We start from the raw sequence: 25,580 nt of genomic DNA, 5'->3' as shown, positions 1-25,580 counted from the left end.
ATTGCACAGCAATAGACAAGATAGACAACATTAGGAAATATACAGTTGAGTTTTCATTAGCAAGATATACTGCATGGTAAAATATATTCCACCGATCCTATTGGCTTAATTTCAACACTTCCGCTTTGCACTTTGGATGACAAAGAGGTGAAAAAGCCACAAATGCTGATATCATTGTGCTTTAGGAAGTTGGGATATTGAAGATGAAATTTGTAACACCTGTCCTCTAACATGCAGTGACACATAGGCCACAAGTCAGTTTTATTTTCTCTCCAATGGATGAAATATAGCTACTTGCATCACAAAAACTTACATCTGTTTTATTATCTTGGTACATGATGTACATGTCTTTTCTTGATACTGTAATGATGAATTGCATTACACACAATAATTAACTAAAGATTATTCCATATGCTTGCAAAAAGTGTGTCTGATATATCATTAAAACACCCCTAATAAAACATGAGAATGCCTTGTTTTTACTATCATCACCAAGAGGAGTTTCTGTACTGCTGCGTATTATTACATCACTACAAATACAGGACACATAAAGTGTAAAATATCACGGGAAGTAGTGCAGGGTGTTCACCTCATTGATGCTGAAAGGCATGTCTTAAGAACATATGTTTGGGCCTTTACTGAAAATAACACAGATAAAAAGACATGCTGTAATGAAGAAATAGGAGGCATGTTGGTGATTTCTCTTTTTTGTTCAGAATTCACCTTGTGACCTGCAAAATCTTTTGCTAAAATGTAAATGTATATAAATATTCCTGTGAGTTTTGAAGTGGCAAATTAAGCTTCTACTACTTATACAATCAAGCAAAGAGAACATTTCTTCAATATATCCACCTCTTATAACATTATATCTTCCATAAATGTATGTATAGTTAAGTTTTGCAGCTCAATTGGAATTGATTGCTTTTTGGGTTGTGATACGAAATGTTTGCTAATCTTACCTGTAATTTGCAGGGAGAATGCTTTTATTTTGAAATAAACACGGAGCGGAAGGTTTGCGTGACACGTTCAGTGGGAGGAGGTTTGTGTTCAAGTCAGTGAAGGTATTAGCGTGAGCCCTGTCAACAAACTCACGGAGAGTGTGATTCATCACGTCTATTAAATGGACATTTCTTGACAGAAGCCTTTTTAGCTCAAGGAAATTGGTGAGCATTAATTAGGATCCGGAAATTGCAATTAAAGCATTGGAAATGTTAAAGTGACATGAAGTGCACGTTTTGTTTAGCTAGCAAGGTAACGCAAATACGCTAACGCCAGCTACTTGGTAAACGACAGGTCTCTTAAAGGCCCGATGCATAGGTGGCTAATGGGTTTGCCGGGCTAACAGCGCCCTTACGTTTAAATAACTGTCAGTGTTTTGCGAAATAATCAGCCGATTATAATACCGACAGACCTGCAATGCTAATATTAGCTAGTTGCTCGCAAACTCGGCTTGTTGATGTTCGTTGACGCGAGCAAACCCACTGTGTTTGGCACTGGAGTGGGCAAAATCTGTAAAGCAGCTCACATTATATGACATGCTTACGTGTCCGCTGCTTGTAAAAAAAAAACGAGAGTGAGTGAATAATTCAGATACCTGGTGAACACTTTTGCTTAAGAGCTGACATTAAACCAGCTAGAAACCACTGCCCTGTGCCAAGTCCTTCTCCACCCTTGTATGACCTACCCTGTCTTAATGTTTGAGGTTCTTTCCAGCTTATTCTCGACAAATACAGAGTAAATGTCATCTGAGCTCTGACACCTGGAACCTCCAGCCCGACCTTAATTGAAGTTTTTGTGGTGAGACCATGGCTACTCTCAACATCACCAGAGATATCCTGCACAGGCAGATCAGAGTGAGTAAACAAATGCCAGAGCATCCGAGAAGCTCAGTCTGCCAATGAACAGACAATGTGTCAGTCATACATAGAAATGATCGTGGTGGGGGTATCCCTACCAAAACAAATTGTTTACATTTTTATAATTATCTCTTCTTATGGACAAAGGTGACATGTAGACTTTGATCCATGTTTTTAGGACAAGAGAGCATCAGGTTTCCAAAGGTTCTATCACGTGACCGACCCCTTCATCAAGAGACTTGGACTGGAGGCTGAGCTTCAGGTCAGTGACATTAAGTGTGTGTATGCACGAAGAGAGAACGAGTTGAGAAAAGCGAGGAAGAAGTTGAAGATATGTCGGTTTATGACAGCCCTGATTCCTAAAACACTGGGACGCTGTGTAAAACGTAAAGATAAACAGAATGCAATCATTTGCAAACAAACTTTGTTTACAGTTTTTACTAAGTGTTCTCAATGCCATGTAGTGGCATCCTGTATACAATCATGTGTTCACAAAGTGGTGAACCTCACTCCATCCATGCTAGTGAACAACTGAGCCTTTCCAGGATGCTCCTTTCATACCCAATCATGATACTATCACCTGTCACCAATCAACCTGTTTACCTGTGGAATGTTCCAAACAGGTGTTTTTGGAGCGTTCCACAACTTTCCCAGTCTTTTGTTGCTCCTGTCCCAACTTGTTTGAAACATGCTGCTGGTATGAAATTCAGAATAAGCAGATATTCACAAAAATCAGTGAAGTTGATGAGGTTAAACATTAAACATATTGTATTTGTACTGTTTGCAATTTAATATATCTCAAAAAGGATTTGCAAATGATCACATTCTTTTTTGCAATCAGGGTATATAACAGTTTATGCTGTCTGTCTCAACAGGGCCATACTGGCTGCGTGAACTGTCTAGAATGGAATGAACAAGGAGAGTAAGTCTTCAAAACCTTATATTTTGTAATTATAGTCTCTGATGTGGGATCACTGGTGGGGGACATTCCCGTATGATTATTATTATTATTATATTCCCTTATTCTGAGGTACATTATAGACACTATACATACTCTGTAGTAAAGGCCTATTACTGCTGGGTTATGTGTAGGAATAAAATCATATGTTGTTCTACTTACGTTTCAGTTGTTAATGTTGCTGCAACACTGTTTATTGCCTAGAACGATACAACAGCTCCACTGTGTTCCACTGCTTTGTTATAGGATCTGTATGCCTCCAATTGCTCTTTAAGTACGTAATTATTTGCCTCACACTTGACCCCTTCAGTGCACTTGGAGGGATTGATTTAAAAGAAGAAATTAGTTCATTACAATAACAATAACTTTAATTTATCAAATTATCCAATGAGGCTTATGCATACAGCGAGTCCACTATTGCATACCTTAACATGTTTCACATTCTAAGATTTTAAATGCAGTAATGGTAAAGAGCCTTCACAAACGTTGCCTGGCTCGTCCTGGTGATTGCTTTCTTGTCTTCAGTTTACTTGCCTCAGGCTCAGATGATCAACATGCCATCATCTGGGATCCATTCAGACACAAGAAGCTTACAACTATGCACACAGGTCATGCAGCAAATATATTCTCTGTAAAGGTAAGAAGGACTGAGTGTAAGATGGATGTATTGAATCATATGTGGGAAAGTGGGATGAAATCATTTACAGTGGCTTTGTTTACATACCCATTGACTATTTACTCATAATGTGATTAAGGCAGCGATGCGAGAAAGGTGTAGCCCAATCAAACATCATACAGTCAGTGTAAGATAAGTGGAGATCTCCAATTTTAGTCTCATTGAAGGACATTTTAACCATGTAAGCATGTTTCTAACTTTGACTCGCTATCACAATTTTCATCACGATTCACGACACAAACAACAATTCAAATTCTGGATGTTGTGTGGTGGTAAGAGACTTTGCCTTGCCTCACCTCACCATTTCATCACCAAATGCTCTCTGTAATCCAAATTCACTCCCTGTACATTAGGTGGCACTGTTGGCCATTTAATGAGTGGCATGTTTGGTGGAAAACCAACATTATATATGTTTAAGGCTCGATTTTATTGCAGTTTTCTTGCAAAAATTGCCTCAAGGGCACACCACCGTAGTGTCATGACAGAAACTTGTGCGTGAGGTCAGGTACTGAAGGAAAATGTTACATTGTAAGATAATGTGGACGTGTTGATCTCTCACATAGAAATGGGAATATCAATTGATTGGTCGTATAAGTACTCTCTTCACAGTAAACACCTTAATGTGTGGTTAATGGCAATATTTGGATCAACACGTGACTTAAAGAGAAGCCTTTGTGAAACGTTGTGTCTGCACTTATCAGTTTATTCTGGTGTTTTTGTCTGTCCACACAGTTCCTCCCTCACTCCGGGGACAGAATTTTGGTAACAGGTGCAGCCGACACAAAGGTCCATGTGCATGACCTGACAGTGAAGGAAACCATCCATATGTTTTCTGATCATACCAACAGAGTCAAACGCATCGCCACGGCACCCATGTGGCCCAACACCTTCTGGAGCGCTGCAGAGGACGGCATCATCAGGTCAGACATCAGATATGAAAGAAGTCACCTTATTTTGTTCAAGTCAAAAGATATCCAACGCCTAACTCTGCTGCAGGTGATAAATTCACTTTCTCCTTGTTCACTACAGACAGTATGACTTGAGGGAGAGCAGTAAACGCTCCGAGGTGCTGATTGACCTTACAGAGTTCTGTGGTCAGCTGGTAGAGGCCAAGTGTCTGGCTGTCAACCCACGGGACAACAACTACCTGGCAGTGGGAGCCAACGGGCCATTTGTTCGCCTTTATGACATCAGGATGATTCACAACTACAGGTTGGTAGTTTTTTATGCCATTCTATGGTTATAATTATTCAACAACTAATTGTGGTACACTTCACATTCCAGGATTTGACAGACACCCACTCAACTGAGTTTAACCAGGATTTATTTTCCATGCACAGGAAATCTTTGAATCAGGGCACATCAGCAGCTGTGCACACATTCTGTGACAGGCAGAAGCCCATCCCAGATGGAGCCGGGCAGTATTATGTTGCAGGTGCATATATGTCTGGTATTAAATTGCTTTACTGGGTACATTTGTATTCTAATTATGTATTAATGGCATCAGAAAATGTGCAGCTTGCAGGAAAGTGACTGTGAAAGATGTGGTTGAATGACATCACCTTCTGTTGGAATGCTCCAGGGCACCTCCCAGTAAAACTCCCAGACTACAATAACCGCCTGAGGGTCCTGGTTGCCACCTATGTCACCTTCAGTCCAGATGGCACTGAGCTACTTGTTAACATGGGTGGGGAACAGGTGAGGCTTTGCAGAACAAACAGGGAACGCTGAGGGGAGTTATTAATTTGTGTTTCAGTGTTTAACCATTTGCTTTGTGTGTTTTAATGGTTCTCCTAGGTGTATCTGTTTGACTTGACATTTAAACAAAGGCCATACACCTTCTTGCTTCCAAAAAAGTGCCAATCATCAACAGGTAGGTCTGTGCCATCTATATGAACAAAAAGATCCTGAATGGTGACTCGTAGAGGTAATATAGTAGCATATCAATAGATGTATTGTCAGTTTCTAAAACTTTGGCTTTCCAGGAGATGTACAGAATGGAAAGACAACCAATGGCGTCTCCAATGGAATTCACTTGCCAACCAGCCATATTCGAATTGCTGGAAGCAAGATACGCTCTGGGTAATTGCTTTTTCACTCTGTCACTGATTATTTGCTTTTACATAGATTGACTGTTTAAAGGTTTGTGCATGAACACACTTGAGTTATATTTCTTCTGTTCACTTTGCTTTAGTTCTACTGAGCTCCCTCCTCACCTGGAGAAGATAAAGCAACAAGCTAATGATGCATTTGCGCGGCAGCAGTGGACACAGGCCATCCAGCTGTACAGTTTAGGCATTCACCAGGCCAGCTGCAACGCCATGCTGTATGGCAACCGGGCTGCAGCCTACATGAAGCGCAAGTGGTATGCGTCATTGTGTCACTGCCCCGAGATGATTCATCATCCACTCCTGAAGGCTATAAAAGCAGTTATCAAGTGTTTACGTCTGTGATTCACAGGGATGGAGACCATTATGATGCCCTCAGGGATTGTCTGAAGGCCCTGACTCTAAACCCGGGTCATCTGAAGGCTCACTTCAGGCTGGCACGGTGTTTGTTTGAGCTGAAGTATGTGGCTGAAGCTCTGGAGTGTCTGGATGATTTCAAAGGAAAGTTTCCAGAGCAGGCGCACAGTAGTGCCTGTGATGCTTTGGATAAAGACATCAAGGCTGCCCTCTTCTCCAAGTCAGAATCAGGTTGGAACGAGTTCATTGGTACTTGGCTGATTTGCTAGTTGTTAAAAAAGTATGTACGCAGTTGGATCTTGGAAGGCACTGCCACTGGATAATTTTGGTTACTCACAAAGTCTGTGTATGCAGTTCAGAGAGTGAAACAGAGAATTTCATACAAGCGAAGACAAATCTTTTTTTAGGTTTAGAAACTTGTTTTGTTGGTAAACAGCTGTGTTGAATGTGTGTATCTGTGTCCATATGTTACATTTGCATTTCAAGAGTAACAGACCTTTGTTTATTTGTGGATTTTTTTCCTTCACCTGCAGATGATAAGAAGGCCAACAGCTCCATTCGATTCCAGTCATTCAGTCGGAAGGAATCCATCCCTGAAGATGAGTTGGTACTGAGAGAGCGCAGCTTTGACTACAAGCACAGATATTGCGGCCATTGCAACACCACCACTGATATCAAAGAGGCCAACTTCTTTGGAAGGTCAGTTTATCTCACTCCCAGTCTGCTGAAGGCTCACTAGGGGGCAGTCACGAGCTCTGTAGCTTAAGACAAACTAATTTATCTATAGTGGAGAATAAGTAGAGCAAAAGCATACTGAAAATAGCTTTCATTGATAAATGTAGGCTTTAGGTACCGAATCCATCGAGTTCTGTAATTGGACAAAAGTCAAACATTTCTTATTAAGTTTAAAATGTCCACTTTAAAATTAGGAAGACTTTACATTTCAATACAGATATTTTATTATATGTGCACAGTGCATACCAATTCAAAAAGTGGTTATTTACAGAAAAATATTGTAGAGCGACAGCCACTTTTGTTTTGTTGTGCAAGCACAAGACTAGACCTCATGGCACCCGATGTAATGTAGTTTCACCTCTAACCCCTCTAAACAGCAACTTTTGGTCTTTTGTATTATAGGCAATGTTGTATGATGTGTAGAAAAGACAGAAAAAGAAACCACATTATGTTGCATGACAAAAGATTATTTTCTAATATCACTTCATCCTCCTCTCCCTTACCTGGTTTCCCTTCACAAGATCCAGTTGGAATAAAAATCTTGAATAATTAGAAGCACTGGAATATAATTCAGAACACATAATGTAGCACAAAGCTCAGTTCCCATTGAACCTCGCATACCAGAATTCCCTGCTACCTTTCACACCAGAACTGGGAAAACCCTGGTTACACACCCTTATTATGAAGGGAACAAGTATTCCTTAAAGGAAGTTCACTGTAAAACAGTGGCACAATTTTGTGATTCTCAGTTGACACACCATATACTGTAACTAAGAACATGGGTCGTCAGGCAGGTCTGAATAGTTTCCTTTTGTTGACAGCAAAGGCCAGTACATTGTCAGCGGCTCAGACGAGGGCTCCTTCTTTATCTGGGAAAAGGAGACAACTAATCTGGTGAGGATCCTGCAGGGGGACGAGTCCATAGTCAACTGCCTGCAGCCACACCCCAGCTACTGCTTCCTGGCTACCAGTGGTATTGACCCCGTGGTTCGATTATGGAATCCTAGGCCAGAGGTAAACAACTGAAGCTTCTGTGTATTTATATGTACAATTTTTTGCATGTCATGGTTTCATTACATTATTCCACAGTCATATTGATTGTGAACTTATAAAATTGTATTGTTTATCATATTGGAACAGTACAATATTTGTTTTTTTAACTAAGCCACTGTCACTCTCAGAATTTCTGCTTAGATGATCAATCTATCTGATATATACCTCGTAAAAATTACATGGTCACGTGATATATCACTACTGTACAAATTAATGATGCATAGCTGAATGCACCATTGAACAATCTGACTAGGGACGCTGAGGTCTGCAAGACATATACTGGTTTCTTGCGCCAAATCCATGCAAAAAAGGTTGCATTTGTCAAAGCCTTTGGCACTGGGCCGGTCCAGAACATCATAATGTGAAACTGTTGTTATGATTCAGTGCTGTATATGTCGGAGTAGCCTAGAAGTTGTATGTAGTCAACAACTGACTGTCAAATCAAGTGTAATTCAATGATATTTCAACAATATTGTCAGTTTTTTTTACATTGAGCTGAAGGGATTCTAAATAATAATTTCTATCCCTTTCTCCTCCTCTCTACTTTCACATAATACAGACAGAGAGCGAGGACAGGCGAGTGGTGGAGGACATGGATGGGGCTGCTCAGGCGAACCAGCGACGTATGAATGCTGATCCACTGGAGGTTATGCTGCTCAACATGGGCTATCGCATCACAGGCCTGCGTGGCGTTGGCCCAGAAGGCTCAGATGACGAAGAAAGCTCAGAGGGACAAGTGCAGTGTCGGCCGAGCTAAACAAACTGTCGGCCATTCTTTAGAATGGATGTAGGAAGCAAAGCACTCTCCCAGCTCCTGTTTGAATTTTAATTCCCCGCCTGTCTGACAGAAACATTGAGTGAATGTCATGTCACATCTCTGCACTATGCATCGCCCTCCCCTGTCCAAAGAGAGGACTGGTGGAGACCACTTTGGGGAGAGGAATTCATGGAGGGTGGAGAAGACACCCATCTCGCCCCTTCAAAGCACCGACAACACCTCAGCCTCTCCCTGCACCCTGTGGTGGCGCACGCGGGGGGGGGGGACACCTTTGAGGAGAGAACACCTTCCACATCACTCCCCTGTTTCTCACGAAGAAGGAGGAGTTCAGCACTTATCCCTCCTCAGGTTTATGTTGGAGACACAACATGTAGAAGGAGGATCCTGCGGTCGGGTGACCTATTTTCAGGTCAGCATGGCAACACAGTTGCAGTGTCCTCCGTGGAGGATCGGATCACAGACCAGAAGACAGCGTTTGTTGCATCTCCGGTCTGCTCTACAGTTGGAGCAGAGTGTCTTAGTGCCCGCTCATCTCACAAAGGCTGCACACCCAAGTCATTGATTCCGAGTTAAACTTGATAATATATTAAGTTGGAGTTTTGGTCACAGGAAACCTAGAATTAACTGTCACTGGACAAGTTGTGAAAGTATCAGTTGTTGCTCCAATGCAAAGTATTTGAGCTTTGTCTAGTTTGTAACTGAAAAAACAAGTGGTTTCCTCTGTCAAAGGTTGTCATCGACCATTTCAAAGGCCAACGATTAATGTTTGTTTTCTTTGTTTCATTGAAACATAATTTTGGCATACTTTGCTCCTTTTAGTTAAGAGGTTTTACTACAATGATTGTTGACAAAATCAACAAGATATTGACAGAGAAATATTTGACAAAAAAACAACAACTTTCTAATACAGTTTTTTGTGTTAAATCCTGTCCCGTTGATTGCAAATGTTGTTTGGCATGAAATGTCAGTTTGAAACTAATGTTGGGTGTAAGTGGGACACAGACGCTAATTTGTGCTATGTGGCAACTGATGGGGTTCCGCCTACTAGCTGCGTGGCTCTAGCACCGGCTGCAGTCAGGTGTTCAGTCCTGCTTGCACGAGGCTTCTCTGACCATAGTTGTGGGCACAAAAGGACACAGAGCCATTGCATCCCTTGCTCAGAGAACAGCTCATTGGGTATTGTTTGCCCTCAAATAAAGTAAATTATAAGGAATGGGTCCTCAACATGATGCAACACCAGGCTTCCATGTGTTTTAGTTTGTTTATTAATTAACGCTGTTTTTCTTTGAGGACTCCTACAATAATCTTTTTTGCAAACAAAGTGAAGAATAAAATTATTGAACACCTTCTTTCCTGTTCTTTTGCTTTTGTTCTCTCACTGGTAACATTAATGATGAATTGTTTGTCCTTTTGGTCTAACAGTTACACAACAGACACAGCAGTACCGACACATAACTAACTAGGCTGGAAAGATGTACTGTAGGTGAGGCTGCGGTATGAACTCTACGGTAGCCTTGCTCGTTCATCAGTGTCTGCTGTACTCCCTGTTTTTGCTGACTATTTGGCGACAAATATGAGTGCAGTACATCACAAGCATGAGTAGTTGTGTGGGAGCGTCTCATGCCCCATATACTGTACAGTAATGAGGTGACCCAGCTTCAGGACTAGTGGAGGTTACACCGACTAAGACTGAGTTTGGATGCCAAATAGGGCTGAAACGACCCAGAGGCTCCATGGCTTAAAAACTGGCCATTTGTTTGACATATGTCTGCCAAAAATAATGTTGATTTTAAATAATATTAAAAAATAAAACAGCACAGTAAGAGTAAATAACTGATTAGTAAAGTAAAACCCTTTCAAAAAATAAGAATGGCTTCAAAATAAGTACAGATAAAACAAATCTATTGTTGTTTTTGGTGAAAACTTTGACGACGGAGACCCCCCAAGTCTAATTAAATCAACAAACACCGTACAAATGAGCGGTGTTGCGTTCACTGACCGACAGTTGGTTCCGTTCAGCCATGGACGCGTCTGCGCGCTTCCGCTTCCACGCCGCCTCGCGCTGGCTGTGCGTCACTGTCATCCCCCTGTCACTTCAGGCAGTGATGGCGGAGGTGGACGAAAGCGACGTGATGATGAATTACCACGGCGAATTCTTAAAGGGCGACAGAAAAAACAGCCGCTACCCCTACTGCATTGTCTGGACACCTATTCCTATTTTATCGTAAGAAGCTAACATACATTGTTCTCCTGGTCTTGCTAGCATAGCGTGTTCACAGCCGCTCGGGCAGATAGGTTAGCCGTCGGTTAAATTTAATGCTGTCTATTTCTTTTGAATAAACGGCTGCACTAATTGTACTTCATAGTGTAAATTCAGGGTCAAACGTACAAATAATTGACTCGTGTATCGATGTATTGTTGTGTTCTTGGTGCATCCTGCAGGTGGGTGCTGCCTTTCATTGGTCACATGGGCATATGCACCTCTTCTGGGATCATTCGAGATTTTGCAGGATCATACTTTGTGTCGGTGAGTGTCGCTTTTTATCTAAAAATATACTTATTTATCATCTGCAACAGGCAGTGTAACTTCATGCAACAGTTCATTTTATTGTAAATGCTCAGCAGCGTCCAGTGAAATAAGAATGATGATAATGAACAAGGTAATGATAATGATTTAGGGCATTAACTGTGTTTTGTGTTATGAACTCACTCAAGTAGAGCTGATTTCCACAATAATCTTATCATAGATTAATAAAAATGGGACTTTTTTTTCCAGGAGGACAACATGGGCTTTGGTAGACCAACAAAGTAAGTGTATTCATTAAAATGTAGTATTTCAACAAGCAGGTCACAGCAACACACACATTTAAATGAGCACACTGATTGATTGTTCACTATTATCACAGGTACTGGAAGCTTGATGTGGACAAAGTGTGTGGAAATGGTGCTGCTACATGGGACAAAGCAGTGCATGATGCATCTGAGGAATACAAATGTAGACCGGTAAGACAATATTTATGTTTTTTAATACAATATTTCCACATCATTATGCACATAGTAATATCTGCTTTTCTGGTTCGTTGAAGCACAATCTATGCTTCGACAACTGCCATTCCCATGTTGCCATGGCCCTCAACCTGATGCGCTATGACAATAACACATCTTGGAACATGGTGAACCTGTGCATGCGGTCTCTTCTTCATGGGAAACACGTGAGGTAAGTGTTTAAGCCTCATCCTGCCATTTGTATTATCATTAAGATCGGTTCATACTTAGAACCAGGGTCCTTCTTCGCTACCGGCTTAGCATCCTGTCCGTAGGTTGTCAATACATTTTACTACAGAGTGCTGCTTTAATCTGTCTCTGGTGGGTATGCAACACTACACTAGGCAGTAACATTTCAACACCTTATCATTCTATCCAAGATAAGACAAGAATTGCTTTGTTAACATTTAAGCAATTTAGCTCCCATTACATTATAAATACATGCCAGTTATTTGGCAGATGCTTTTAGGGTTGACTGTTTTCGTTAAGGACTTGTAGATGGAAGCATTGAACCAGCCCTAATGGTTTATGCACTCTTCCATCTGAGCTGCAGCTGTCCACAGGCACACTATCAAAACCTCATGGCAGTCCACGCAGCAGTGTATTGTTTGTAAACAGGAAACACGTCTGTATAAAACATCTCTTTCTGGTTTTTGTTTGCAGTGTTTGTCACATCTTATGGGCTTGGTTAGTCAAATCAAGTTGAGTTTATTCATATAGCCCCAAATTACAAATCACAAATTTGCCTAAAACTGCTTTTCAACCTGTTTAGCATATACCCTCAACAACAACAGATACCCTCTATCCGTAGACCCCCCGAATCATATCAGGAAAAAATCCACACAGAACAAAAACCTTTCATCTGAAATGGGGAAATAAAGATAGCGACACAGGCGGGATTCCTCATCCAGGACAAACAGACCTGCAGTAGGTGTCGTGTATATGCAGAGAAGACAGAAGAAGTCCTTGAGGGAAAATATGGTTGCTAACAATACTGGCCCAAACACACCTGAAGCATCTTCATCACAGACATGTACACAGTCTTTTAAAATGCTCTGCTGCTGGACGCTAGTGAGTATTAAGAGACATATGGCTCAGAGAACCCCCCTCATTATTCTCCGCTGACCCACATAGAGAGCGATGGCGTCACAGTTTGTGCTGCCTCTGCACATACGCTCCCACGGCACAGGAGACTTTTAAAAAGAAGGGGAGTCATGTAATTCATCACTGACAGCGGCGCTCCCCCTCTGTGTCACCACTGAAGGTCACTTCTCGGTGGGGCTCCCTGTGCCGGCTGGGGGGGAAGGACAGTAGGACGCAGGCTGGTGGGAGGGGGTGGTGGGGTTGGCTGTGGGCCCATGGGAGTAAAGAGATTGGACCATGTGATACTTCAACACTCCTCGCATGTCCTTGTCTGTCCAAAAACTGTACAAGGGAGGGTGTTTTACTCTCTGGCACACACACACTTACCATATCCAGGTTATTGATGATTACTCTAACACACATTACCCTCTCTGTATCCTTCAGCTGGGCAGCGTTCCTCAAGACCTGGCTTCCCTTCTTCATGCTCTGCGGAGTCCTCGCCACATTCATCCTGACGTTCAACCTGCAGTAGTGGAGTGAACAGTTCAACGGGATGAATCATAGACTTTGGTTATTCTTCTCACCTTGTTATTGGCTGCTGGCTGATGTGTTTTGTCTGTTGGTTTGTCTGTTTGTGATCTTGGAGGCTATTTTAGGACAAAGCCCAGCTGTTTGCGGGTAGTTCTGAAATCAGTAATTTATGTTTCAACAGTTAAGATTTATTTGTATTATTTTGTGGAGGTGTTTAGGATTTAGTAAGGTGCATAAGCTACACTGCAAAACATCTCAAAATTGACCGTTGCTTTTTTGCACATGGTGGGTTTTTAAGAGCATCTTAAAGAAAGATGCTCCTTTCCTAGATAACGCCACAGCAGTGTACTGCTGTTGAACCCAGAGATGTGTTTTTCAAAGAATGGCAGTGATGAATGTGTTTCCAGACCGGCTAATGTACAGCTCAGTGATGAATCACTACAAAACAGATCACAAAATCTAAATGCCGCAAGTATTCATAAATTATTTGTCTCAAAGATATGAGCCGCCACCAAAGATAGATTAATATAGGACCCACGTGTGATAAATAGTGGTATTGTGCTGTAAAAATGTCCCCCTCCCTACAGTCCTCTTTCTTCTAGTGTGTAAACTCAAATATGTCAAGTGTTTTCTTTCACATGAGTGTTTGCTTTTCTCCAGACAAGCTGAATGCTTTCTTACTGTGCATCCTCATGCTGAAACATTACAGAAATTTGCAGATTTAACCAAATTATGAGCAATACTCTGTAATTTTCCAATATGTTATTTATTTCATTGATTTGTTTTTGATGCAATGTCCCCAAAAGAGGATTATTTATTATTATATATCTCTTACCAGTGTAATATTTCTGTTTCTGCAACTGAATTTTGGATGTGCTGCGTATAAGGCTTTCTAAGTCTCCCCTGGCAGACTGTGGTGGAGGTCACAGGCTGTGAATGCCCTGATCGTCCTCTGTACCTTTAAGGGAACCACGTACCTTTTTCATCCAGCAGATTGTGCGTGATATGAACTCCCATCAATTTACAGGATTCTTTATTCCCTGAGTGGAGCAGCTTCAGAGAGGTTGCTACTGGAGCACTCTTTGCCACTTCTGCAGCATTTGTCTTTGTCTTTAGAATTTGACTTGTTAATTCATGTGAAATTAACTTTTCTTTCTGCTGTAATTCATACACTTGTGTGTTCAGTTTTTTTAAATCTTTTTTCTTAATTGGCTATACTTTAGAGATGTATGTTTTTGCAGCCCAGGTGTTTCTGGGAGTCCTTCTTTGGGCACCATACCAGGGCTTAGCGTGTCCTTTTGGCTGTGAGTGTTTTGCTGTCACTCGCACAGTGAAATGTGTCTCCAAGGATCTGCTCATGGTGCCGCAAAGTATTCCAGGATATGCAAGGACTATCATCATCACAGGGAATAATATACACCAGATTGGAGCTGATTCCTTTGCAGAGCTGGAGAATGTCACCAATATCATTTTAAGCAATAATAGGTGAGAATGTCAGTGTTTTTTATTTGTTTTTGTTTTTTTATTTTGTTTTGTTCATGTACATTAAGCTATATTTGGATAATATGTATATATTTTTTTGGCTGTGTATCTAATAAACACATTTTCTCTGAAGGTGGTTTTAATTTGTTTACTTTGACATTCAGTGAGATGCATGTAGTTGTATCCAAGCATGAAAATATTAATGTTTGAGAACAGGTGTTACAGTGTTAGTCATCTTTACAGGATTACAGAGATGGCATCCCACAGCTTCTCTGCCCTCATTAACCTGCGCTTCCTGGACCTCAGCGGGAACCGACTGGCACTCATCCATCCAGAAACTTTCAGCATACCTGGCAGTCCCCTTCAGGAGCTCAACCTGAGCCGCTCACTGTGCAATGCCTCTGCCCTGACAGACCTCACCACGGCTCTGCGCTGGGGTGACCTCAGAGGGCTCCTCCGCCTGGACCTTTCTGGGAACCAACTCGCTCTGCTGCCCCCAGGCATGTTCTCCCACCTTCCCAACCTGCAGCAGCTCTTCCTCACTAATAACTCTCTGGTCATGGTCTACGCTGGAACCTTCTCCGGCATGAACCATCTCCAGGTGCTGGACCTTACACACAATGCCTTCAGGACATTCGGAGCTGATGCTCTACAAGAGCTGGACATGCTTGGGAACATCCGAATCCTTCTCGGTGGCAACCCATACACCTGCTCCTGTGATATCCGCAGATTTGTGACCTGGCTCAATGAAACAAGAGCTCAGTTAGATGTGGATACTGTAAGATGTGCCTCACCAAGAAGTGACACCCGGCTGCAGGGTCTCAGTGTCCGGGCCATTGGATGTGTTGTTCCAGTCCAAGCAGAGGCAGCGGACCTCACCCTGCAGACATCCTATGTCTTCCTGGGGCTGGTGCTGGGGTTTGTGGGCATGGTGTTTCTCTTTGTGCTCTACCTGAATCGCAAAGGTATGAAGAAGTGGATCAATGAAATGAGAGATGCGTGTCGGGATGTTATGGAGGGTTACCACTACAGATATGAGATTGACTCGGACCCTCGGCTGCGGCACATGCCGACAGGTAACCACAGGGCACAAGGCCGTGCAGGATTATCTCTGTCACAGCAGCTGCCAAGTGACACCTGTGTCATCCAGGTTCCCACGGACACACACATCAAGCAGGTGACAACGTCCCCACCCATGAAGCTATGATGTTTTACTGAAGCTACAATAATTTGACAGAATATGAAAAAAGATGTACATGTGACTAGTAATTGCTTGTAGATTTCCTGTACATACTGCAGTTTTAAATTAGAAACCTCACCTCAAAAGTGCCTTTGTGTTTTCGAGGCACTGGAGCATTGCATCTGTAAACTGATGTTAATAATTTGCTCATCATAAGTTTTATGAAAATATAACACATAGGCTACATTGACGAGTGGCATGAAAAATGTATGTTGACCTAAGAAACTGTAATCCATAGACACCCAGTGAGTAGGTCTTTATAAGAGTATGCCTAAGTAAATTAAATAAAAAAAATCCTTTAAAATGTAATTAAACTTGTCTTGTGCTAGAATTCATAATGTGATCTGTACTTTAATATTCAAAGGAATAGATAGTAAAGTTGCTGTATGAAATGACACTTTTGTATTTAAAATCATTATAAATAAAGTTCAGTTTTGTTGTGTTTGATTTTCTTGTGCTCCTGTTTTACTGTGACTGCAGTGAAACCAGAAGACACCATGCTACACAGGCTCGTAATATTTACCCAGGTGAGGTGGCCCTGCTATTTCAATTAAGAGTGGGTGATGAAGTGTTTCTGTGGAGGAAAAATAGGGCACAATGAAAGATCGTTTGGAAAACACCTGCTGGCTCTGCACCTATGTGTGCCTGTCAGGCCAACCTTGCATGTGTGTGTACATAGGAATAGGTCCGTTTGTAATAATGTCAAGTACATAATTTCATCATTAGTTGTTGTGTTGCATCACATAGTACCAAATAGCAATCAGACTATGTTCTGGTTATGGTTTTTTGTTTTTGGTTTTATGTTTCACTTTTTTTTTTTTTTTACCTTTTTCTTTTTTAATTACATTTATTTCTTTGCTTTTATTCCCCTCTCCTCTTTTTGTAATTACCTTCTTTCCTTCTGTGCTGCTATATCCGCCTCTCGTGACGTCACGACTCACCTGTGGGTGGGTGTAGGATTTGGGATTAGCCGTAGCCGCAGGTAATAGCCAAACATTGGGAGACTCTCGGCTACACAAGACTGAGTTTTACAAAAAGGAAACGACGCGAATGAGCTGAGCTGTGTTGTTCGGTCGAGGCATCTGACTTTAGGCGTGCAGAGTCTGTTGTTCCGTGGAGGCACAGTCACCTGGAAACCTGTGGGCGGACGAAGCCTTTCTTTCTGTGTTTGAGGCGCTAGCAGAAGTTTTCTCTCTGAGACTTCCGCGGTTTGCTCGCTGAACAAGTTATCTGGGATAAAAGACGGCCACAAGTGTTTCCTCTTATGCGGTAAGTGAACGTTTTGTTAGTAAAATCAAAAACGCTCAAATGTTGAGTGAGTTTTGTTGTGGACTGTTTTGGTGCACATTTACTGTAGGTCAAACAAAGTTTAAGGGCGCGACGAAATGGGCCAATTTACTATCACACTAGCAATCAATGCACAGTTTTATTTACACTGTCAGAGTTTGAGGGGAGGTTACTTCACTGGAACATAGTAGTTTACTGTATAAGTGTTAAATGCAGGCTATTTTAATGTGCCGTGGTGCGTTTAATGCTGCAAGCCTGTGGCAACAAAAGGGGAGGTTTACACCTGGTCAGTAGATCTAAACATGTCTTTCCCACACCAGGTCCCAGGCATTTTGAGCCATGCCTGGCCACAGCACAGGGGCTCCCCAGGCGTCCCGCCACCACAAACACCACAGCTCCAGCTCCAGAGCAGAGAAGTACCGACAGACTCGGACTATATCCAGAGAGAGCACGGCCAGCCAGGACTCCTACAAGGATCCTCATGGAGAGCATCTGCACGAGCACCACACTGACCACTCCCGGTATTTGGAGAACAAGTACGGTCGTAGCAGAGGCCACCCACAAAATGGCACAGGACGAGGATCGGAGACTATAGGATTTATTCCTGGGTCAGCAGACAGCACGCCTACCAGCAGACATGCCTGTGGCTCCTGCGCCTCCATGGGCTGGAGTGGCTGTAAGGCGCTTATCTGCTGTGTACTGACCTGTGGATTTTATGGCAGCCGAGAGCCCTGCCTGCCTGTTAACGAGAGCTCCACAGACCATCCCCCTAAAGCAGGTAGCGAGCCTCAGCCTCCTAATGGCATGGCTGTGACCAACCCCACTTGCGGCATCCCTTTGGAATCCAGCAAGTCTGCCAAGCCGTCTAAGTTGCCCACAAGTGACAGCTTCCGCTACCCGGATGTGCGCATTGCAGGTCAGACAGTAAGATATCCGGTTGCTGCCCCTAAACGGACCCGTACGCCTGGCAAGGGGGAAAGCCAACGGCCTGTTAGCAACACCAGCCTCTTATCCCGTGAGGACTATGACTTGGACGACCTGAGTGACACGGGCACAGACATTGACTCTCTCATCACCAAGAAGCTGCTGGAGCTTTACGCCCTGCACCAGATCGACCAGCTGGCCAAGTGCACCTCCGACTCCTCTTTCTCCCGCAAGACCAACGAGATCAGCGAGCTCATCTACAGCATCGCCCAGGACTACAACCTGGAGGAGCAGGAGGCCGAGTGCAAGCTGGTGCACGGCGTCATCCGCATCAGCACGAGGAAGGGCAAGAGAAACAAGAGCCATCAGTCGACGGGGCAGCGTCCGAATGGGAGGAACGACGGGACTCTCCCGGACAGCGGCAACGAGACCATGACCAACACTTTCATGAGCAGTGACTGTAAGAATATCGCAACACTTTTAAAAACGATTAACGTTCATGGTTACAGCTGTGTAAATATTTATACGATACCATGTGACTACTCTTTTCACCACCACATGGCTGCAACATACCAAATATCTCAATCATCTGACCTGTGTTCCTTAAATGACTCATTGTGTCTGTTGGAACGCTGCTGCAGCTCTTTTGTATGGCTCATAGTTTTAAGCCCTAATACACCAGGCATTCTACAGGCACTGACCTAATAATAACTGGTTAGTCTGAGGCGAGTTCATACAAGTGCACACACTCTTCTAAAACATATTGCACAACAGCTGATGACCAGATTAATGTCTGTTGAGGCTCCACGTCTGCGTGCTTCATTTTGTCTTTTCATCCCCTGCCACAGTTCCGGAGGTGAAGGTGTCGGAGCAGACGCCATCGGACGAGCTGGCGAGGAAAATGAGGCATTACAGCGGGAGAAGTGAGTGCACGACACCTTCCTGTCCTCACTGGGTTGATGTAAGCACGCATGAGGAGTTGAATAAGATCCAGAATCAGTCAGAGCCAGAGTGTACAAGCATGTGATTAGTGGTTAGAAATGCACATTTTGATATTAATTAATATTGCTTGTGCTGCTAGAGGTCCGGCCTTTATTCGTCCTGGTCATTGAGGTGTAATTACTACCCCGGTGAATCAGTGTGTGGGGCTCAGTCTTAGCAGGCCATTGTACCCGCTGCAGCTGCAGGCATTTTCTCACCTCCTCTGTACTTTCCAGTAATGTACCGCTCTTTAAACAGTGAAAGCCCTGCATTCCTCTCCCTTTTCGCCTACATATTACAATCCCTCGCTCATTAGCCGCCTCCTCCCCTCATCGGCCACCTTACACCCACCTATCAATCCTCCTCATTCTGCCCTCCAGCTCAGCGGTCACGCTACACCACCTGCCCGAGCGGCAGATCAGATCACATTAAATATATGCCTCATAATGTCCCAGGTGTTGTTATGTCATTTTAGCGAACCACTTGGGTTACAGATGGATTACCACACAGCAGTCTTCTTATTTGTGTGTGTGTGTGTGTGTTGTTCTGAGAAGAAGCTGTTAGAAGGACAGGGTGTCCTGTTACATGTCTTTGAATGAGGGCACAGCCCATTGTGTTTCCACAACTTTCACACAGCGGCCTGGGAATGTAGTCAAACTCAACTGTTTCATATCTCATGTTTTGTGCGTGAAATTCTAGCATCATTTGCTTTTTCTTTAATCGCCGTGTTTTTTTGTCTTTTATTTTCAATGCATTAAATAAAGCTCTTTGTCCCACAGCGTACTCCTCCAGCACCGCCACAGCCCACTCCCCCTACCACCATGACACTGAAACAGACTCCTCTGGCGCTCCCCTGCTTCTCTGAAGGGCGACACAGAAACAAAAGTGCCCATGCTGACAAAGTGATGCAGCCAATGAGATGGACAATGTTATAATGTTATAGGGGTTTTTTTTGCACCTTTTACCCTGGGCAGTTGTACTTTTCCTTTTAGTGTTCTGGCTAATGTTTGCGATTGGAGTGTCATTTAAATTCATGGACCTTTTATCTTTGCAGCAAATGACCCACTGAAACACGGGGAGAGACAATTGAAGCCTTTTTTTTTTACGTATTTGTATGCAGTGCTCAAAGTTACTACACTCCATGCAAGCTTAGCATGCAGGCCAGAGGATAGACTGATGGAAGAACATAACCGTCCTCATTCTTCTCTTTGTGATTGTTTATGCAAGCCAGTGTGCATGCACTGTATGGGTTTATTGACTCCTGCCATTTAGAGTCCTTTAAAGCATGTTATGTCCTGAAAACTGTATTGTTAAGCCATATTTTGATGTACATATTTTTAAATCAATGTTACTTTCTAGGTTGTCAAACCACTTGTGGCATTTGGCCATAGATTTTTATTCCTGGGTAAGTCCTGTTTTTAACAAAATAAAAATCTCCATGCTTGTTTATGCCTTGTCATGTGCATTCAGTGAGGAAATATCTATATATGTAGGCCAAGTAGTAATGTTGTTTTTTTCTCATTTTAGTTTAAAGAAAACGTGACATGCTTCTCTGTGCTTGCAGAGCTTTGTGTTAGGCCAAAATAGTACATTCATACTCATAGTATATTAGTTTGAATAGAAGCGGCTCCATTTGTTTGGCAACAAATTATTTGCTGTCACATATCAACAAGTCTTCACTTGGCATGGCTTTCTGTCTCTTTAGCCTACATTTCCTCTTTATCTCTTGGATTACTGTTGTCAGGCTCATCTCCCTGAGGTCACTGTGTTGCACCAGGCAGGCTTTTTCCGCCCTCAGCGAAAGAAGAAACTTGTTTGGCTGGTTCTGACAAAAAGGAAATAAAATCCCAGGGTTTGTCTTTGTCATTTATTGCAAAGGGAAGAAGCAGTGCAGAAAACCAGCTTGATTTCAGGAACTTCTCCCTAAGTCCTTCTTTCCGTCGCACAAATTGAACTATATCAATAATGTATATTTTAACAAATGATCTGCCTTAAAGTAGTGTCTCCTGCAGCAGAATTGTCATCAGTTCTGCTATTCCAACTAAAATGATGCAATAATATGCGTATTCAATGAGCATCAGAGACAACTGATGTGTTTAGGTGTGTTAGTAACTGCTTGTTTACTGACATATTTTCAGCTGTAGTCATATTTACGGTGCTGTTTTGTGTTTAAGGGGATGTGTGTGTTTTGCTCACTAATAAGTCTCATTTTCAGCCTTGAATACTTCAGAAATGTGTTATCAGAACCTTGAAACAGCACAGAATAAAGCAGAAAGCTGCAAAACTATCAAGCCAATGCTTCTAAAACAATGAAACATCAATGTGATTTGTACTGAAAATAGGTGAAAAGGTTTTTCACTTGCACAGTAGAAAAAAACCATCAACTCAGCAAAGCCCAGTAAGCTACAAAAAAGCAATTCATCTGAATTGCTCTGTGCGAAATGTAGAGCTTTCAGACTTCTGTTGGTGATGGTGTACGTGTGTGTGCAGTTGCCCTGTGTAACCCCGTTTCCTCTTGCTCTCTACCCCCACCAGCACATTCCTGTTTTACCTGTATGAGGTGTCATGCAAAGGCTCACTGTTTCACAACTAGCATACCACGGGCTAGGATGAATCAGGAGGGCTTGTTCTATATCAAATGTAGCCTGCAGGTTGTTAACAGCGAGCTCAGTTTTCCTCAGCATTCAGATACTTCCTCCAGTCGCTCCTTTGTGCATGAAGAATGTGACAGTTGGTTTACTTGGAGGTTTTACTTTGTTAAATGTTTGTGTGTGTTTGTGTGTGACAGACAGGGCAGGACCCAGTGTAAGTCCATGTCTGGCTGTAGCTGCTCGGGTTGTACCTGTGACTTCCTCTGTTTTCCATGAGAGGGAGACAATGTACTACAAGAAAAAAATCCTTGTGGTCATAGTAGAAACATGACAGCGTTACCTTACTAATCATGTCAGTCTCTCCACCTCAGTTTGAAGCAGTATAACGCTCACATGGTCATGAAGTCTGCAGTCTGAGAAATATTCACCACAACACTGGTGTTGTTAAGTTAACTGGTTTAAGCACAGTCTGGTAAAACAAGAAGGAGAACACTGCTTGTAGATAAGATAAGATAAAACTTTATTTATCCCCAGTCGTGAAATTTGTATGAGTCAGATGGGAATTCTCAGCATCAGTTTTACACTGAACACAACAGACGGGTTGCGTACTAGGCTGAAACCAAGTGTGTGCTTTAAATGTGTGAAGTGAAAGTTAGAGGGAAAAAAACCCTGTCAGACTGTATTACATTATATTTTCTGTATCTGCTTTGAAGCTCTGCTCACCATTGAAAGAGCTTTTCAAACCCGTAATCTCCATATTTTTTGGTTTTAGGGATGCGCCTCTTGCATTATTCTGTACACATTCGCTATCTCTGGAAACCCTGGCGTCCTAACAAGAATTTAAAATAACTGGGTTTGAGCAATACTTGGCTGCACATCATGTCAGTAAAGGTGGACCTGCCAAATGAACTGCAGGGATGAAGATGATCAGAACAAAGTGTGAGTCTTTCCATGAGGAGACATTACAGGTGAGTAGGGTAAGTTTTCTGAAATTTCAATACATTTGGATAAAGGATCGAGCCAGGTTCAAAATTCTTGTTTCATTTTGTTGACATGTTAGAGTCAAATGTTTTTGCAGAGGGAATTTTGGATATCTCTTTGTATCATTCTATGAATTCAAATTTCTTTTAACAGCCATAACAAAAAACATTTTCACCATATCTCTAAGAAGAAAATGTTCTGTAAGTTTGACTATGAATGACGTATGAGCAAACCCCTATCCAGAATATACAGTAGATAGGAATAAAACGGGAATGTCTGGTGTATGTAAGTGCAGCTGAAGTGAAGATTTCCGGCTCAGTGAGAAAAAAAAGTCCTTTTGAGAAAACGGTCCTTAGAGGTATGTCTTGTAAACTTACATACTTTTCTTTTTTTTACACAAACACAAGGCACTACAGGTGAATAGGGTAAAAATAAGCTAATAGATATCACTGTGAAACTTGTTTTTTGTTTTACAAGTTTTTTTAAATGTCACGTTTAGATTTGCAAATGAGGCATTATCTAACTAAATATGGGCTTTTTGCATACATTTCAAGAACAAAAATCTGAGCTAAAATAAATGCCTAAATGTGTATTTTCGACATTTTCTTTGCACCATCCTGAAGGAAGACGTTATGGAAAGTGCACGAAAAAACCTTTAGTGTCTCTCCTGAAAAGATTGAGGCAGAGCTTCACTATTGCATTCATGTATAAAAATATATTTATTTGAAATGTTCTGTCAATGTAGACAACACGTATTTACAACACTGAAGAACACAGAAAAGATCTTCAACATAAGATGTATATCAACAGTGGGTAAAGTCTTGAGAGTCAAATCTTTCCACGTCAGCGGATAAAGTCTTTAAAGACTGGGCTGAAGTGACCTCAGCTTCAAAGTAGAGCACTTCATAGTCTCATTTTCACCAATTCACATTGTTGTTGTTGTTGGCTACTGTCGGGTGCTTTGTTTGAGCAGTCCACTGTCAGGCTTTCCTTAACTTCATGAGCAAACATTGCTTTGGTTGGTCAACCAAAAAGTTCTGCATCACCGCTGTTAAAAACACTGGCCTCAGCTTTCTACAGGACAGCTGCACGAGGTCCATATGCCGTCCTCTATCTGTAGAAGAGCATGTCGACCAGCAGCTCCAGCAGATCAGCCTGGCCTATCACGGGCCGGAAGAAGAGTTCAGAGATGAGGCTGGGTGTGATGCTCTGCAGCATGGAGGCTGTGAGCAGGATTTGGGCAAATCGCTCCTGGTCCCCTGGGTGAAGGAGCTGGACCAACTCGCTGAGGGCGTGCTGAGCTTCCTGTTGCAGGCCTTCAACAAGCAGCACCGTCTTTAAATCTGGGACATCTGTTGAATGTAAAGGAATTGGGGTTACATATGTGTATAACGTAGTTTTTGTGCAGTGATTGAAAATTTACCCCTAAGAGCCAAGAAATCAGAACATCAGATGAATACATACCTGGATTAAATATCGTGGTCCCTTTGAGGTATGCGTACTCCTTGGGACTCAGATCCAAACTCCAGAACTTTTTGAGGCAGGACTTGAGTTTGCTGACGCCTGCCATGGTGGGCTGCTCCCTCTCCATCCCGGGGCTCTCCTGACGGTTTAGGAGAATCTTTTTCAGCATGCTGTCAGCAGGGCTGTCCGTCACCTCGAAGTCCACGTGCTCCTGGGCCAGGCCCAGAATGAAGAGCGGCGCCCAACAACTCTTGAGAAGGGAGAACTGGTCGTTCGGTGGCATCTGGTTAAAGGCGGGTAAGTTCTTCATGAACTGGATGGTTTTAACCAGAACTGCTGAAGCTTCTTTGCAAATCTCAGATGGTCTTTTCAAGCACACTGTCCTTCGCAGCTCACAGTTGCATCTATGAGGCACTGAGCTGTAGCTGAGGCTGTTTTGGTTTGGTTTGCTGTTATCCATTTGACTCAGGATGTTGAAGAGGATGGGATTCAAAAGCCTGTCGCTGTTGGCCGAACAATGACACCCGTTGTCCATTTTACAGCTCGTAGAAATCTATGCAGTTAAATGTAAGTAACCTCCCACAGGATGGGCTCTTCATGAGCTTGTGAGTACTACTGCAGCTCCCTCAGTGTCTCCGTATTTATAAGGCCAACCCACCCTGCTGAGTGGACCTTGACTTGTCAATACACTCTGTGAAAAACAACTATGTGCTCTGCCAGGTGACGGATGGAATAACCCTGGGAAACCGATAAGCTTTTCTCAATGAAAAGGAGCTGGTGGAGTAACACCGGGATATCAAGAGGGTTGGGCCTTATCTTGTAGCCAGTGTCATTAACCCAGGTGGTACCAAGCTACCAAGGACTGCAGAGGTAATCAGCCCCGCACTACTACATGTGTCCCTGCTCACTGCCAGCTCACACCTGCAGGGGAAGAGACCAAAGCAGAGGTGGGTGGGTGGGGCATTGACCTATAAGTGAAGCCCCCATGAGGTGTAGCAAGTTGTATTTTTTTTTTTTTGTTATTTTTCTTTTGTTTTTCAAATGAAAGTAAGAGCAGCCCAAGAACAACACTGGAATTTTGAAAACTTTACTTGATAGTACTTAAAGGTATAAAACTGCCCAATCCAACCTCCTTTTTATTTAATATCAAATCCATTGGCAGTATTTTAGAAACACTGAGGTCATCAGGCCCCAAAAACACTATCCTCAAAATATTTTTACCAGAGACCGAGAAGAAATAACATTTTTAAATAGTTAGGCTTTTGATATGTTATTCATTCAGTGAGTTGATCGTTTATGCTTTCTGTAAATTTTATTTCCCCTTAAAATTACAAGTCTGCAGCCACGCTAGCAGCTCTGGGAGAATGAACTAGCCTAACCCTGCTGCTAACGTCATAACGATAACCTTAACCTACTGATGTTAAGCAGGCGTCAAGTTTACAACGTTCAC

The 25,580-nt window shown here is 42.6% G+C and overlaps 5 protein-coding genes across 6 annotated transcripts; 4 read left to right on the top strand and 1 right to left on the bottom strand.

Annotated features, from left to right (window-relative positions):
- Positions 1-1,056: 1,056 nt before the first annotated feature.
- Positions 1,057-9,870, top strand: wdtc1 (WD and tetratricopeptide repeats 1). 2 transcript variants are annotated; one of them, XM_041942621.1, is made up of 16 exons: positions 1,057-1,163; positions 1,714-1,853; positions 2,035-2,118; positions 2,732-2,778; positions 3,340-3,451; positions 4,223-4,410; positions 4,520-4,702; positions 4,831-4,925; positions 5,073-5,188; positions 5,288-5,363; positions 5,476-5,572; positions 5,685-5,855; positions 5,951-6,186; positions 6,489-6,654; positions 7,512-7,704; positions 8,303-9,870. In XM_041942621.1, the coding sequence occupies exons 2-16, from the start codon at positions 1,806-1,808 to the stop codon at positions 8,498-8,500; spliced, it is 2,010 nt and encodes a 669-aa protein (XP_041798555.1). In that variant the 5' UTR covers positions 1,057-1,163; positions 1,714-1,805; the 3' UTR covers positions 8,501-9,870. The 2 variants fall into 2 exon arrangements, with proteins under 2 accessions (XP_041798555.1, XP_041798554.1); XM_041942620.1 differs by having other exon boundaries at positions 1,059-1,163; positions 1,703-1,853.
- Positions 9,871-10,614: 744 nt separating this feature from the next.
- LOC121610583 (transmembrane protein 222-like) lies at positions 10,615-13,229 on the top strand. The gene is made up of 6 exons (XM_041942767.1): positions 10,615-10,745; positions 10,964-11,048; positions 11,298-11,329; positions 11,428-11,524; positions 11,608-11,738; positions 13,094-13,229. The coding sequence occupies exons 1-6, from the start codon at positions 10,627-10,629 to the stop codon at positions 13,179-13,181; spliced, it is 552 nt and encodes a 183-aa protein (XP_041798701.1). The 5' UTR covers positions 10,615-10,626; the 3' UTR covers positions 13,182-13,229.
- A 1,164-nt stretch (positions 13,230-14,393) lies between these two features.
- On the top strand, positions 14,394-15,869 carry LOC121610582 (trophoblast glycoprotein-like). The gene is made up of 2 exons (XM_041942765.1): positions 14,394-14,665; positions 14,906-15,869. Exons 1-2 carry the CDS (start codon positions 14,406-14,408, stop codon positions 15,867-15,869), a joined length of 1,224 nt encoding a protein of 407 aa, XP_041798699.1. The 5' UTR covers positions 14,394-14,405.
- Positions 15,870-16,844: 975 nt separating this feature from the next.
- On the top strand, positions 16,845-20,578 carry kdf1a (keratinocyte differentiation factor 1a). The gene is made up of 4 exons (XM_041942887.1): positions 16,845-17,171; positions 17,510-18,573; positions 18,962-19,036; positions 19,874-20,578. Exons 2-4 carry the CDS (start codon positions 17,529-17,531, stop codon positions 19,957-19,959), a joined length of 1,206 nt encoding a protein of 401 aa, XP_041798821.1. The 5' UTR covers positions 16,845-17,171; positions 17,510-17,528; the 3' UTR covers positions 19,960-20,578.
- A 3,198-nt stretch (positions 20,579-23,776) lies between these two features.
- On the bottom strand, positions 23,777-24,665 carry nr0b2a (nuclear receptor subfamily 0, group B, member 2a). The gene is made up of 2 exons (XM_041942781.1): positions 24,131-24,665; positions 23,777-24,018 (listed from the first exon to the last, which is right to left on the bottom strand). Exons 1-2 carry the CDS (start codon positions 24,663-24,665, stop codon positions 23,777-23,779), a joined length of 777 nt encoding a protein of 258 aa, XP_041798715.1.
- Positions 24,666-25,580: the final 915 nt, after the last annotated feature.

The sequence above is a fragment of the Chelmon rostratus genome, chromosome 8, assembly GCF_017976325.1.
Source record: "Chelmon rostratus isolate fCheRos1 chromosome 8, fCheRos1.pri, whole genome shotgun sequence".
NCBI lineage: Eukaryota > Metazoa > Chordata > Actinopteri > Chaetodontiformes > Chaetodontidae > Chelmon > Chelmon rostratus.
The sequence above is the reverse complement of the archived record's forward strand: the minus strand, read 5'-3'. Positions and strand labels throughout refer to the sequence as shown.